The sequence below is a fragment of the Cyclopterus lumpus genome, chromosome 8 (genome assembly GCF_009769545.1).
Source record: "Cyclopterus lumpus isolate fCycLum1 chromosome 8, fCycLum1.pri, whole genome shotgun sequence".
Lineage (NCBI taxonomy): Eukaryota > Metazoa > Chordata > Actinopteri > Perciformes > Cyclopteridae > Cyclopterus > Cyclopterus lumpus.
The window spans coordinates 18,600,810-18,615,018 of NC_046973.1; the positions used below are offsets into that span (position 1 = coordinate 18,600,810).

General features: G+C 40.2%; 1 protein-coding gene across 1 annotated transcript; it reads right to left on the bottom strand.

Moving 5' to 3' along the window:
- Positions 1-10,982: 10,982 nt before the first annotated feature.
- mrpl12 (mitochondrial ribosomal protein L12) lies at positions 10,983-14,094 on the bottom strand. Its single transcript, XM_034539227.1, has 5 exons — positions 13,900-14,094; positions 12,723-12,921; positions 12,561-12,623; positions 12,215-12,352; positions 10,983-11,591 (listed from the first exon to the last, which is right to left on the bottom strand). The coding sequence occupies exons 1-5, from the start codon at positions 13,956-13,958 to the stop codon at positions 11,475-11,477; spliced, it is 576 nt and encodes a 191-aa protein (XP_034395118.1). The 5' UTR covers positions 13,959-14,094; the 3' UTR covers positions 10,983-11,474.
- Between the last annotated feature and the right edge of the window lie 115 nt (positions 14,095-14,209).

The following is a 14,209-nucleotide window of genomic DNA, read 5'->3' on the forward strand; positions in this document are numbered from 1 at the left end:
GATGCCTCCTGGACGCCTCCCATTAGAGGTTTTCCGGGCACGTCCAACTGGTAGGAGGCCCCGGGGAAGACCGAGGACACGCTGGAGGGATTATATCTCCCGGCTGGCCTTGGAACGCCTCGGGATCCCCCAGAATGAGCTGGAAAGTGCTGCGGGTGAGAGGGAAGCCTGGGTCGGCCTGCTGAACCTGCTGCCACCGCGACCCGACCCCGGATAAGCGGGTGATAATGGATTGGGATGGATGGATCAAAAAAATAACACGCATCAATCGGTGAATCTACTGTTTATTTCAAATCAAAACAAATTGGCCGCAGGGGAAGAAAATATACACAGTATATGGACAGGAAATGAAAGCAATTGTTTTATAATGTGAGCACAAAGCCATATTTGACCAGGCACATTCATGCACAACATAATCAAGCAGAGGCTCGGAAAAGTGACTATTTTAGAGATCTATTTGGAATAAATGTCAGACCAGTTTAGAACAAACACGGCTTTAGTGAAGGGGAACATAGTTGTGTTTGCTTTCATTTAACTTATAGAAAGCCAGAGACATTTTACCATAAAACAAATAAAAGCCATAGATCAAATGCATTATGTATTGTCTCTGTCTGAAAAGGTACAGACATTTGTTTTGGTGAATTAAAACTGACATAATGTTGCTGCGAATTGAATACAAGAGAAAAACATCTCATTCATCTAAGATTCCTTAAAATGTCAAGATGTGTTTTGACTAACAACATATAACGGTAATAAATAAGAGGGAGATCTATCAACTCATCAATTATGATGCAGTGCTCCTTATCAACAAATATTTTCCCAAGAAATGTGATTAATGACTTAAATGTAGTGAACACATATAAATAAATCACTCTCTGGCGACGCGTCACCTTTGTTCAATTCATCATAGAAACTGTAATTCGTGATTGCTAAATAAATATTACGCGACTGTTTCGTAGCTGACTTTTTGTGCATATAGAATATTATTCGGACTACATGTTTTAGTTGTATCTTGTAAAGTTTCATCTTGTATCAAATATTATTTTGGAGCTCAGTGAAAACTACAAAACTGTATGATATTTTATTAAGAACAGCCAGAAAACAAAACTCATAACGCACGCATTAAGCAAATGAAGATTGTGAAAATAATCAAATTGTGTAGCCTTTTCGCATTTCAAGTTGATGTTCTCAAAGGTGCCAGTATTTCTCATTAAAAATATAAACCTCCAATCATACTAATTAATTTTTTTTTTTTTAAATACAAAAAAAAAAAGAAGATAAATAAATATTCATTATCATTAATTAACCGTTAATTGAGACAGCTGTTGCCTGAAAGGGAGTAAAAACACATCGATATGAAAATATGTAGTTTTGGAAAAAGGTATTTGAAGAATTTGTCAAATGATTGGCTCTAATATCTAAAAACATGGTTAATTCAGTGGTTGTCCATACTCAAATGGTCCGAAACCTACATTACAGTGAAAATCTAGAAACAAAAGCTGAAATACGACACACTGAGAGCCAATAACAATGACGAAATGCCACAAGAAGAAGGGCTAAAGCGATAAGGAGGGTGATAACGAGGGACCGGTGACACAATCAGGGAGGAGCAGAGGGGAAAACAAAGGCAGGAAGTGAAGATGTCTGCCAAAAAAAGAGGCCGAGAGTATCAAAATAAAAGGAAAACACTGAACATGTATGTATTACAGAAATAAGGTAATACGAAGGGGAAATAAAATCCTGTATTTGACAGATCTTCAAAGAAAGGCATCGAGCCAGACTGTGACTAGTACATTTATTTAGTTGGTGAAAACAATGTGTCCTGCAGGAGGAGAGGATGCCTCCGCTCTCTCCACCGGCCACTGGAGCTACTTGGCAGCCCTCAACCTCAGCACTAATAATAGTAATGAGATTATGCCCCATTGATTATGAAAATAGCTCTCAATGCAACACTGGTTAGTTTTGAACAGGGGCTAATTAAGTAGCCGGGAAGTAAAGTAGCCATACCAGAGTGTACGTTTACTCTGTTTTATCTATAAAAAAAATACTCCAGTGCATTTAAAATATATATAAATGTAATGCAGTGGAGGTATAAAGTAACATAAAATCTTTAAAAAAAACAATACAAGTTCCTCAAATAAAAACTTGAGTGAATGTATTTAGTTACATTGCAGCAGGGGGAAATCATTGGTCATGTGCACAATATTATTTTTATTATTATAACCTTATTTAAGAAGCCATGTCTCCATGTGGTTCCTAGTATATGGCAATAAAAGCTGGATACCAATGTTGAACATGTGCACGTCATTATTGCGTAAGACTGTAAAGCAGTCGGCCATTAATCAGTTCACTTTAAATCATTGTTAACAGTTTTGTGTGCAGCAGTTATATTCCACAGAGTGAATACTGTAACTTTAATGTGAATCTTTACGTAATGGAATCCCAAGAGGACGTATAAATAGCATGAGAATAAACGTCCTCCTTCACAAGCGCTGCAGATCTGCATGAGTGAACTTTGCTGTTTATCACAAATTTCCATATAATCTCAAGTGAAATTTAGGGCAAAACAAGTGGATTACATCATTAGACTCGAGGGGAGTTTGCTTTTTTATTTCCCAACCTTTCACTGTGTGTTGTTGCCGTCATACCTTTTTTAAAACATTTTTTTATAGGACAGCCAAAGGTAACAGGGTTCAGTGTCAAGGACAGGGTGTCTATATCGGGATAAAAGGCAATACGATTACTTTGGTCCACTAATAGCTTGTGTACGTCCATTGATGTTATTAAGCCTGGTGATGAATGCAAACCCCACAGTTCAGTCATCAGTTTTGTTTTGTAACTTCACTTCCTGCTGCACAAAATAGACTGAAATTAAAGCAAACACTAAATTGCTCTGACAGGGCAAATGGGCCGTAAACATTTGGATGTAAAACACACAACATGTCTCCATTACTGTAGCTGTTATTTTGGATGCAGGAGTCTGACATTTCTAAGGAATATTAATATCCTTTGTGAGCACGAGACTTTAGGGAAATTCTCCCCAAAACATCTCTGCTGTTCCAGATTAATGGGCCTGCTCTCCAGTGATCGGTCTGAGACCTGCTGGCTTTTTAAAAAAAACATCCTCATTATCATTAGCAGTCGCAGCAGCGAGCAGCAGCCTCTTGTTTTGTCTCCTCTTATCATTTTGTTTTCAGATTGAAAGAGCTCGTTAGCTTTGCTTCATAATTAGAGAAAATGTGAGAGAACACAAACACAATTAAGCATCTTTGGTTTGCAGTTTGGACCGATTCTAGATTAATACATATACCTGAAGTAGCTCCTTAACATTTTGCTCACTTAACACTGGTGTGTCAGACAGAAAGAAACAAGTTTGGAAGCTTCTTTTTTGGGGGGTTCTGCACCAACTACTGAAATCAGACTGATGCTCTGGTCCCACTATCCTTATTGTGTTTGTGGCACTTCCCCATTTGGCTTTAGATCATGTTTGTGCTCTGGCTGGCTGCAAATGTGGAAAGGCCGGAGCAGAGAAGAGAAAAGCTTGGCTCCCGCTCTCTATCCCACAAACCTTTCCATAATATGAAACCACCGCTCTCAACTCTGTCATTGTTCCAAACCAAGGAGATCCGCACTCTCACCACCCAGTGAGAAAACATACCTCAAGAGAGAATAACATCACCGTTGTCGAGTTAAGATCCGGTTATTTTCCATGTAATTACACTCACACATTGCACACATGTCTCCGAAAGCACTTGGAAAAGACTTTGAAAAAAGTGGCAGAGCGAATGTGCAGGTGGTGCCTTGAATGAGTCCTGCAAGTGGAGATACTGCGGAGATGGATATTTAAAAAAAAAAGGGAAACAAAAGTCCTCTAGCCCATCCCTGTTCTCCAGTGACAGTGGAAGGGGGACCTCAATTGACGACTGTTAAAATAAAACCCAAACCCTAAATCAAATTAAGGAAACATACGAATCAGTAGGATGAGATGTGAAAATGTCGTGCGGTGTAGGATTCATCTGTATTGCATTCAATTAGCAGGTGCACAACAATGTATATGTATATCAAACCACAGCTGAAGGGAAAAACCTAACACTGCTTCTACATGACCTTTTTTCATTTTACAACAGATTATGTGACGCGGGACGTTTTTAAATGTGGATGCAAATCCCTCTCAATATGGTTTACAAACATCGATGGATGGGGAAATGTTGAGGCCAGTCACAGTTTAAGGAAACAGCACATGTTCTCCTTTTAAAGGCTTCAGAAAGGTTGAAGAGGATGACCGAGGTCATTCTTCAAACTAAATCTGGACTTTCAAAACGCGAAATTAATCTTGAGGTTGGCAATTTATATATATATATATATATATATATATATATATATATATATATATATATATATATATACAGGTAATAGGATTAAAATAAGCATTTTCAATACTTTTTAGATTCACGTCACATGCTGGTAAGAGACATGAGTCATAACATTCTTTTGGTGTTGACTTCCCATTGAGAGGCACACATCTCATCAGTGTTTATACTATTATATCAGTGGAACAGAAACCTTTTTGTGCTCATCAAACAGAGTCCCACACTGTGTTCATGTCTTCAGTATTTGCACTCGGCCGTGTTTCTGTGAGAGAGAGAAATGTGCTCGTTTTGATAAGACTCACACAGGCCGAAATGCTTCCAGACGATTTTTCGAGGATTCAAAAAGAACAAAAGCTACAAAGCATATTTGTTCACATACGCAGTGAGCATCCTATCTGGTTAAAATCAGAGCTGGAAATACAATTCTTTTCCATGCGGGTTTAGTTATGTACACACAACATCTGGAATAACATTTGTTCCAGTCGGAAATCTCAAATTCAGTCAGTTTCTCTTCGGTTTTCCCAGAAACAAAGATTATGAGTGAAAGAAGGTATCTATGTGTGTGTGTGTGTGTGTGTGTGTGTGTGTGTGTGTGTACCATCATTGACTGCATCCCCAGTGGATGTTTTTCCAGCACAGTGGTCAGTAGTCTGTAATCGGTCAGCGATAGAGTGCCTGATAACGAGGAAACTACAAAGCATAAGCCTGCGTCTGCGACTTCTCTACAAAGTAAAGCAGGATGTTCACTAGAAAAGACGAATACGTTGCAGTACGTGTCGCTACCGGATTGATCTCATGCTGCTCTTTTAGTGAGCTCCATGACAACCACAGATGATAACTGTCTCACCATTACATTGTTTTTTTGTTTGCACAGATTCAACAGGGTTATATAACCTGTCAATTAACTGATAGCCACATAATTGATTTGGATATATTCTTCTTTTCCCAGTCAAAGGACGAAAAGTAAAGCTGTCACAACTATCATCACCTCAAACACCGGCATCGGTATAGACCGTGGGGCATGGGAGAATATCAGGTCTCTTTTAAAGCCGAATTTGATGGATTGTACGGAGTAATACTTGGAAAATAACACCTGGAACGATATGAAAGAAGCCACCAACCCACACACACCGCAACTCAACAAAGACTCTTCTTTTCTCAGAATTTAAGAGTCAAAAAATCTGTATCTCCAGTCCATGTGAAGATTGTTTCACAAAAAAAGCTGCTGATTGCACAGTTATATTGTGTAAAAGTCTTACTAATTGGTAGCTTTTGTTCAGTCTTGTCCACGCTGAACCAGCCTGGTTAAGTTTAAGAGAGAGGACACCTGACAGGCAGATAGATGATAAGTGCTCAGTCGAGAAACAAATAATCTACAAGGTGGTATTCTTCTTCAGACAATGATCAGCAAACATTGTCTGGTACATATACGGTAACATTCTGCATCATTACAACAACAAATACATCGTAAACATATGCGCATGGGCACTATTTGTCTGTGTGACGCTGTCCCCCCAGAGGGCAAAGAAGGCCTCGTATTAAGAGGTGTAATTCGACCCAACAGGAGTTGATGCATGTACTTTAAAGACCTCTGACTTCACTAAACCTTCTTTTCACAAATCCTTGTGTGAGATTTATTTAGATTGTACATTTCGTCACGGGTTATAAAACCCAAGTCGTGTTTAAACCACACACACCCTTTTCTTTTTCACTGTAATCTGTGTAATCTGTGACTTCCTCTCTGGTTCTTGTTGCCAGGCGGGCTGCGGAAGAACAGCCTCAACGATGAAACCGGCCTCCACGGAGTGAAATTACAAACGACTTCCTCACAACATCCTCAGGAGAGACGGCCACTGAGACGAAATGCTGCCTTAGTTGTTCGAGGAATATGAAGAAGGTGAAGACCGTGTGTGGGGGGATGAGGAGGACCCTTGCGGAGAATAAGACCCCCGAACACAAATCATGTCATTATTTCTCCATGTGAAAAGTCGTTTTCAGATAGAGCAACAATAGAAATACTGCGAGATACATCAGTCGTGTCTCTGTGTTATCAACGGGGAAGGTGGCATCCACCTCGGATAACGCCTTCGGGCCCAGCCTTGCTGCCAAGGTGCGTTTTCCTCTCCACGCCACATTAATAAAACATATGCGAGGGAGATTCCCCCGAACAACATGACACAACCAGAGAAATCACACGTGAGAGCGTTGCACACAAACTCACCCCATATTCCAGTTTGGAGTTTATTAATCTTGTTTTAACAACGTCAAGTGGTCAAGCCCCCCTCCCCCTGTGCAGAAACAAAGAAAAGGTGTCTTATTTTTGGACAAAAACGTGATGATATTATACGGATGAGTAAACAGGAAGGGAGCGAGGATGTTGCCAACAGGGACCAGTGCACCTTTAGCGGAAGCCATTGAAGCACCGGAGAACCATTTCCCCCTGAAAAGTTCACTTTGAGCGTAAGGTTGTCAAGATAATAATGAATAATAAATTGAGAACGAATCAACATACGCCTGCACTCGGCTTAAAAAAAAAAAAAAAATGCAAGAAACATTTGCTCTGCTGAAGAAATGCTCACTATTGTAATAAATAGATTTTTGTTTTTGTTCACAACAGAAGAGATTTTTTTCAAGTTATGTGTCAGTTTGACTGTCATGTAAAGTAAGAAAGAGTTTTATGAATCTTACCCTCCCTCCAAACAAATAACAGTCCACGTATAGACGTTTCCACTACTTAAAAAAATATATATTCCCATTTTCAGAAATCACCTACTTTTGTATCCTGAGCTCTACCGAAAACTCGGCATTATTCTGCATCCTACACAGATGACTGAAATACTTCAAAGCCTATTAATTTTCAGGATGAGTAACCTTCAGAGTGGTTCTCTTTCTATTGAATACAGTGAAAATTGGCCAATTAAACTGAGTGGTGAGCAGAAAAGGTGAAGGATTCGTCTGTCGGTGACATCAAATCTAAATCTCACACCGACCGAAGCCTGAATTTCAAATTTTGGCGAGATTTAGTATTTGCTCTACATAAAAAATTAAAAGAGAGGGAAAATCTTTTCATAAAACTACAACCTTCTTGTTGAATGATTTATTATTTCAGTGCTGAAAAAGACGTTAGGCTATTGCATCCTCGTGGCAGTACGGTAACAGCACAGCATTATGCAGGTTATGACTTTGGACTTAATAATGTGAAGTACAAAAGTGCTATAGTATCAGACAACACGCAAAAAAAAACAAACACACAAAATCTCTTTCTTGATAATGATAACGAATCTATCCACTCAAGTCACTGGACAGCTGGGGAACACACATTAACCAATAAAATAAGATATAGCCTAACGACACGTACTGTCAAGATGCAACACATTTACTTCCAAAGGCCCCCAGCAAGACGTTGTGGTAGAAAGAGATGCGACCTTTGACCTGTTCATCTCATTAAATGGCCAAACCGTCATAGAGAATTAGTCTTCGAGGAAAAAAATAAATGAAGCAGTCGATCCAAGATTGAACAGTATGGACATTATTTATTATAATATATATATGGACATTCATTATTATATATATATATGCTTTTTATGAAAGCAACAACTAACTGCACAAGTGCAAAGTCTGCTATTCTCCTCGTCAGGTGTCAGTGTGCATCAAGCAAACTACATCTATAAAATAATGGTGATATTCAGATATTCGGTAATGTCAGCAGTCGCTTCTAAACATCACCGCAGACATTTGGTCTGTGTGCTGAATTAAAGAAAATCAAATAAATAGCTGGATAGTAGCTGCAACGTCATCATTGTACGCACTTGCCTATTGATTGTTATGATCAAGGTATTTGTGACTCGCCAACTTCCAAGGAAATTGGGTAAACTGAATCATTGCCATAAAACAGCAAGCTACTCCGAAAGTCGGTGTCAACAGTACACGAGAGGATAATAAAAAAATATGATTTCATTGACATTTTCCACAATGCAATGCAGGCGTAACGCAGACAGATCAACGGGACCTAATTGGAGAATTGTTCCTAATTTCTGAAAGTAAAAATGGCGCCGGGTGTAATGAATCTTTAAATCAATGATCCTTTTACCTTTAATCCAGCGGTTGTGTTAAAGAGGAGGCCACTGCCCTCATATGTGGACACTGCTCCTATGGAATGCACCGTGGACAGCGACCTTTATGTAAAACTGCACGTTCATTTATAAACTAACACACATCAAAGGTCAGTCTCAAGGTCACACAAAAGGGTCATCAGGTTTTAAAGATTCATTCAACAACAGTTTGTAAAGCTGCTGTATTTGTGGTCTGGATGGGCAGCCAGGAAAGAGAGGGGCCTCATGACAGATGACAGAAACAGTAACTGGATACCCGCTCCAAGTCAGAGCAAAGGCAGGACATCGGCAAACGCTCGGTGCTGCAGGATGTGGCGTGTGTGTGTGTGTGTGTGTGTGTGTGTGACAATGACACCCAGCGATGTTTAGATTCATTCTGTCCATTAGTCCAATAACAGCATTCCACTGCGCACAAGTCTACGTCTTGTTATGGACATTAGGATGAAGATAATTTTGGTGGCTGAAAACTGAGAATTTCATATTCTGCATTTTTTTAGATTTCACCCAAGTGAAATTCTTTATTGCTCTAAATGACCTGCTCTGATTGTGTCTAGTTTTACGTGCAGTTTCTCTCTTATGTTTCATATACTAAACTTGATTCAATGCAGTGGTACATCATCAAGCAGCCTGAAACCATAATCAATGACACTGCAGGCCTCCCATGACTCCATGCAAACCATTTTATACAGACTGGTTTGTATGCGATGTTGTGTTTTGGCTGTTTTATTTTAATATTGTTAATATGTTATTTTATTTATTTTCAAAGTTATAAAGTTTTGGAGTTGTGTGCCTTTCTTCCTCCTCGTGTCACAACCACTTCATCTGTATCCGTCTGTTTTGATAGAGAATCTGCCCTTTTCTCATTTTGACATGTCACAGTCATGAAAAGCATATAGGTGAAACCTCTGTTTATGTACATATGCTTGAAACTGAAGCATTATATAGTTAATATTCAGTTTCAAGGTCTGGACACTGTCATGGCTCAGTATGTCAAAATGTGTGCTGTTAAGGCCGTTATGCTTTCCTTTTTCCTGCATGTTTGTAAACAAGTCTTTCAATTTGAATATTGTATCTGATATATTTCCACTTACATTTTTTGTATTGCCATTATTTGTGATTTAGATTTCGCCTTTAGCCTTTTTAATCTGAGCTCTATTTTTCACTTTCTATTTTCACGCTGCCAGGTTAACACACTGTTGAAAATGTCTCTTCAATATAATATTCATGGGGTTCATTGTCCCTGAGGGTAGAATATGAGTGTAAGATATATTTCATTGGGTTTTTTTCTGGGCAAATCGCCCTCCTTGTGTCAAACAAAGCCTTAAATACAGACTACACACGCCACCTGGTGGCAATCTACAATCAGTGACATAGTCATTGTTCATCACCACATATCTCCATCATCCCGTCTGTGGAAGCAGTCGAAAGGGTGAACATATTGAACATAACTGGTGTGGGTTTACCATGGGTGCACAGGGCCTTTACATTGAGTATTGAAGACCATTTAGCACCTTCGGTTTCAGGATAAATACTTTTTTCACAACAGACATATTAACATGTCGTTGCAGGGCAAACACAAATAACATAAATGTGTTCCATGTTTTATTTAGGTGGGCCAGGGCACTGGAATTGGGCACGCTGGCCCAATGAAGTGGCTGTTCCACACTCATGTAAATGGATCCATAATTGATGTCAAAATGGTTGTTGGTCTATTGTGCACGCTGTCTCACTGTGATAGTTAAACACAACACTAACTGATTAACTCTGGTATATCTTTTAACTTGCACATCATCTTATTAGATGCGTATATAAAGGTTAAATATTGACCCTGTCAGCACCGTCCCTGGTGGTCTAGTGGTTAGGATTCGGCGCTCTCACCGCCGCGGCCCGGGTTCGATTCCCGGTCAGGGAACGACTGTTTTGTAAAAATGTTCCGAGTACCAAAGACTGTGTTCTGCACCGAAGATGGTAGTCGATCCAACTCACGAGGACTGGTAGTCGATTCAACTCATGATCGATCCTTCAGAAACCGTCCGCATTCACAAAGACACACATTAAATCTATACATTCAAATGCAGGTTGTCTTTCCATTTCAAACGCATGTGAAAAGTATTAACAAGAAAGTAGTTTCTTCTTTTCACGGACAGCAACGGAATTGTGTGCATGTCAAGCATTTGGGAGATTAAACCTTGTGTCACACACACACACGTAACAGAAGTGGCTCAAACTGTCGGAGGTTTATTAAAAGAGATATTGACCTCTAGTGGTCAAAAAACAGAAAGCAGGATGCAAATTACGGTAGTTTAACCATTTTCACTTCTGGCCTTTACAGTCACAATTAACTTTGCAGTCTGTGCTTCATGATAACAGAACACACAAAATTGATCTTACCGTTTCATTCCCATCGTTAACTTTGTGTATATATATATATATATATATATATATATATATATATATATATATTTGCATAACATCACACGAGAAAATGTAAGAGAAAATATTTATGGATATTTCAACTTTAATCACATTATTAACAATTCTATAAGTAATAAGGACTCAGCCCTGCCACCCTGAACTAGATACAGTATCTGGTGTTTTTCCACATAGGGAATGTTAACCATGTCCCTAGTGCATAATCTTTTCTTCTGTGAAAAGTTAAACGTACACACACACACACACAAATTGACCAACTGACTTGTCAGTCAGGCCAGTATTTGTCGCTTGTTTGTTTCACAAGTATCAGAAAGACACAAGAACAGACAAAAAGGAACAGCTGGGTGGCTGTTTGTGCAGGCTGTGTGCCTGGAAAGTTCAGTCTGAGTTGTACTGCCCCATCTGATGCTGTTGAGAGACAGTATTCATGTCAGAAGGCATTTCTTTGTTTCCCGAGGATGCTCCTCTTTGTCACGTAAAAAAAAAAAGAAGAAAATAAGAGAATGAAGGTTTAAGTGCATGAGCAGCAAAATGGTGGACAACAGGTTGGCACGTGGAGCTACTCCAAGACGACGGTGCCGCCTGCTGCCTCCAGGGATGCTTTCAGTTTCTCCGCCTCTTCTTTGGACACGTTGACTCGGATTTCCTGGGGAAGAGATTCCACTAGTCTCTTAGCCTGGTTGAGGAAAAGACAGATGAAAAGATTTAGTGTGATGTGAAAACAGGAACTAGGACAATGAGTCAAACAAACATGTTGCAGAAAACAATAATATACTTTTTTTTTTTTTAAAAAGGGACTAAATATTAGAGGCGTGGTGTTGAAGACCGGGTGTCGAAATATTCCTGCTTTATCAGATTAACAACGACGCTCTCGTTACCATAAATATTACACCAAACACCATAAGAAATCTGGGATGAGTAATATATTTTCTTATATTTCATATACGAGTAAGTGAGTCTACTTTTGGCACTACAAACCTTTATTATTTCGGAAAATACACACATTGGATCAAGCGTCTAAATGTATATTAAGGGCACCCTGTGTGTACCCTTGAGGTGGAACAAACATGTTAAATGTTTCAAAGAATATTTAAAATCCTGCATTGTTCATATTCATGTTTGCCCACATGCAGCCATCCTCTCTACAATGTGTTGGCTTGCTTGCTGTATTTATTGGCACTCTACCGCCACCTGCTGTCAATCAGCAGACATTATTCCTAAGCATTAGCTGTGGTCAGAACCTCCATTGGGCACCTTTAGATGGCTCAATATCAAGGACTAAACAACAATGAAACTTACCTGCACCAGATTCAGGCCTTGGATGCAGTTCTTAACTTCTTTTATCAGTTTAACTTTGTCAGCTGCGGTTAATTCTGTCAATTTGACTGTAAAGTGAGTCTGCTCTTTCTTGACTGGTGCCTCGTCCTCTTCTGCAGCCTAGTTTCACATAGGAGGAAAAAATAAATGAATTTAATTTGCAAACTGAAATGACAAGAAATGAGTAAATCTTAAATAAAACATAAATATCCGGTGTCAGAGAAGTGTTTTTTTGTATTTTATTGAAGTTGTAGTGCATAGACGGAGTGGTTGCAGATTCAGTTATTTTGCCTAAGTGTTAGTTATATCTTCTACTTTCTGTACTTACAGCGGCAGGTAAAGCTGAGGCAGCCATCGACATCATTCCAACATCCTGAATGTTCAGAGTTTTCTACAAAAAAAACAAACAAACACGGATCGTCACTCAAAATGAGCTGCAGCGGTCTGAAAAGACGTATTGTGGTTTAGAGTCAGTGCCTTGTCTACAAACCTTGAGCAGCTCGTTGAGGTCCGACACCTCTAATAAAGTGAGGCTGGCTATGTCACCGACGAGCTGTTGGATTTTCGGGGAAAACTGTTTGGGTGCTCCGTCAAGAGGAGGGGTGGCGATGGCGCCTGAGTGGAGGGCAGAGCTGGTCTTCAGAAGTCTGAGAGCACACACGGCTGGCGTTTGTCGCTGAAGCTGTTGCCTGGAAAATGAGAACATTGATTAACTGAGGTCCTAAGAGCTCAAGACACAGACAATCCAGGAGGATCTGTCTTAAAGTACTGGATCATAATGCATTCACACCTGTCTACCTGTGATAAGATGATGTGTTGTCATGTGGTTTGTGCACATTATAAAAAGCTTGTGACCCCCCCCCCCCCCCCCCCCCCATTTAAAAAAATACATAAGAGGTTGAAGAGGGGAAAACAATTCATTAAATTACAAGAACCAGAAGCTAAACGAAAACAATATGATTATTCGTGGTTTAATTGCATGACCAAGCACATGTGTTATATAATTAGAACCAAAATAAGCTTCTCAACTGCATCACTTTTCTTTGACTTCCATGGAAGAAAACGTGGTATAATAAAACGATGGCCAGTCCGTCCGTCCACACACACACACACACACACACACACACGTTAACTACTGGCAGGTCTGGCGGCTCCAGTTGAATGCGGTTGGTCCCTGAACATAACACCTCTAGTTAATGTAAATGAACACGCTAGGAGATGCACATTGCAGTCAGTTGAACAGCACAAGCACGACTTCCAACAGGCACGAGCGTGACCTTGGTGACGTCAGGCGCTCCGAGGAAGGAGCACGTCAAAACAGATGCTACTTTTTCTACACGTTTTGCACCAGGACGCCGAGTTCCCACGTGAACAACTGCATAACATTACGTCGCGGTTCGACAGTTAGCTAAACTAGCTAAAGCCTGAATCTGCACAGTTACTGCCAAACAATACTAACGTTAGCTAACATGTTTCACATAACAAACGGCCGCGGACTAAACGCAGCTTCTGTATTCACACGAGCTGCAGAGTCAACGGCATGTTTCACAACCAACGCAAAAAGGGGCAGCAGTCACAGAGACTGTCTGCCCTTGAGGATGCAGGCAGTCGGGACCCTGATGGACCGCTGCCTCCATTTACGTGGCCGGTCGGCGAACGTTACGTACCGGTGTGAGGTCGCCGCGACACGCAGCGCGGTCTGGAGGCAGCGTCTGGTGCAGTACATGCTAACGTTAACTGGAGCCGTTTCCCCCGGTGTACCGTAAAAATAAAACAAGCAAAGTCTGTCACAGCCGGTTCCCTGTTCACTCCCTCTGCCTCATAAGCACATGGCGTCCTCTCCGCTGCCTCTCTTCTCCTGACCTACCCGCAATGCATTGCGTGAACTCGAAGAAAACCTACGGGAACCCATAAGGGACATGGGAAAAGAAAAATAACTGCATACACTGATATTCATACAGATTATATATATATATA

Excerpts from the sequence above, each read along its gene's own strand:
- mrpl12 (XM_034539227.1), bottom strand. The coding sequence starts at position 13,958 with ATGTACTGCACCAGACGCTGCCTCCAGACCGCGCTGCGTGTCGCGGCG. Across the intron at positions 12,624-12,722 it reads ACCTCAACGAGCTGCTCAAG|AAAACTCTGAACATTCAGGA; the intron begins GTTTGTAGACAA and ends TTTTTTTTGTAG. Across the intron at positions 11,592-12,214 it reads AAGGCCTGAATCTGGTGCAG|GCTAAGAGACTAGTGGAATC; the intron begins GTAAGTTTCATT and ends TTCCTCAACCAG.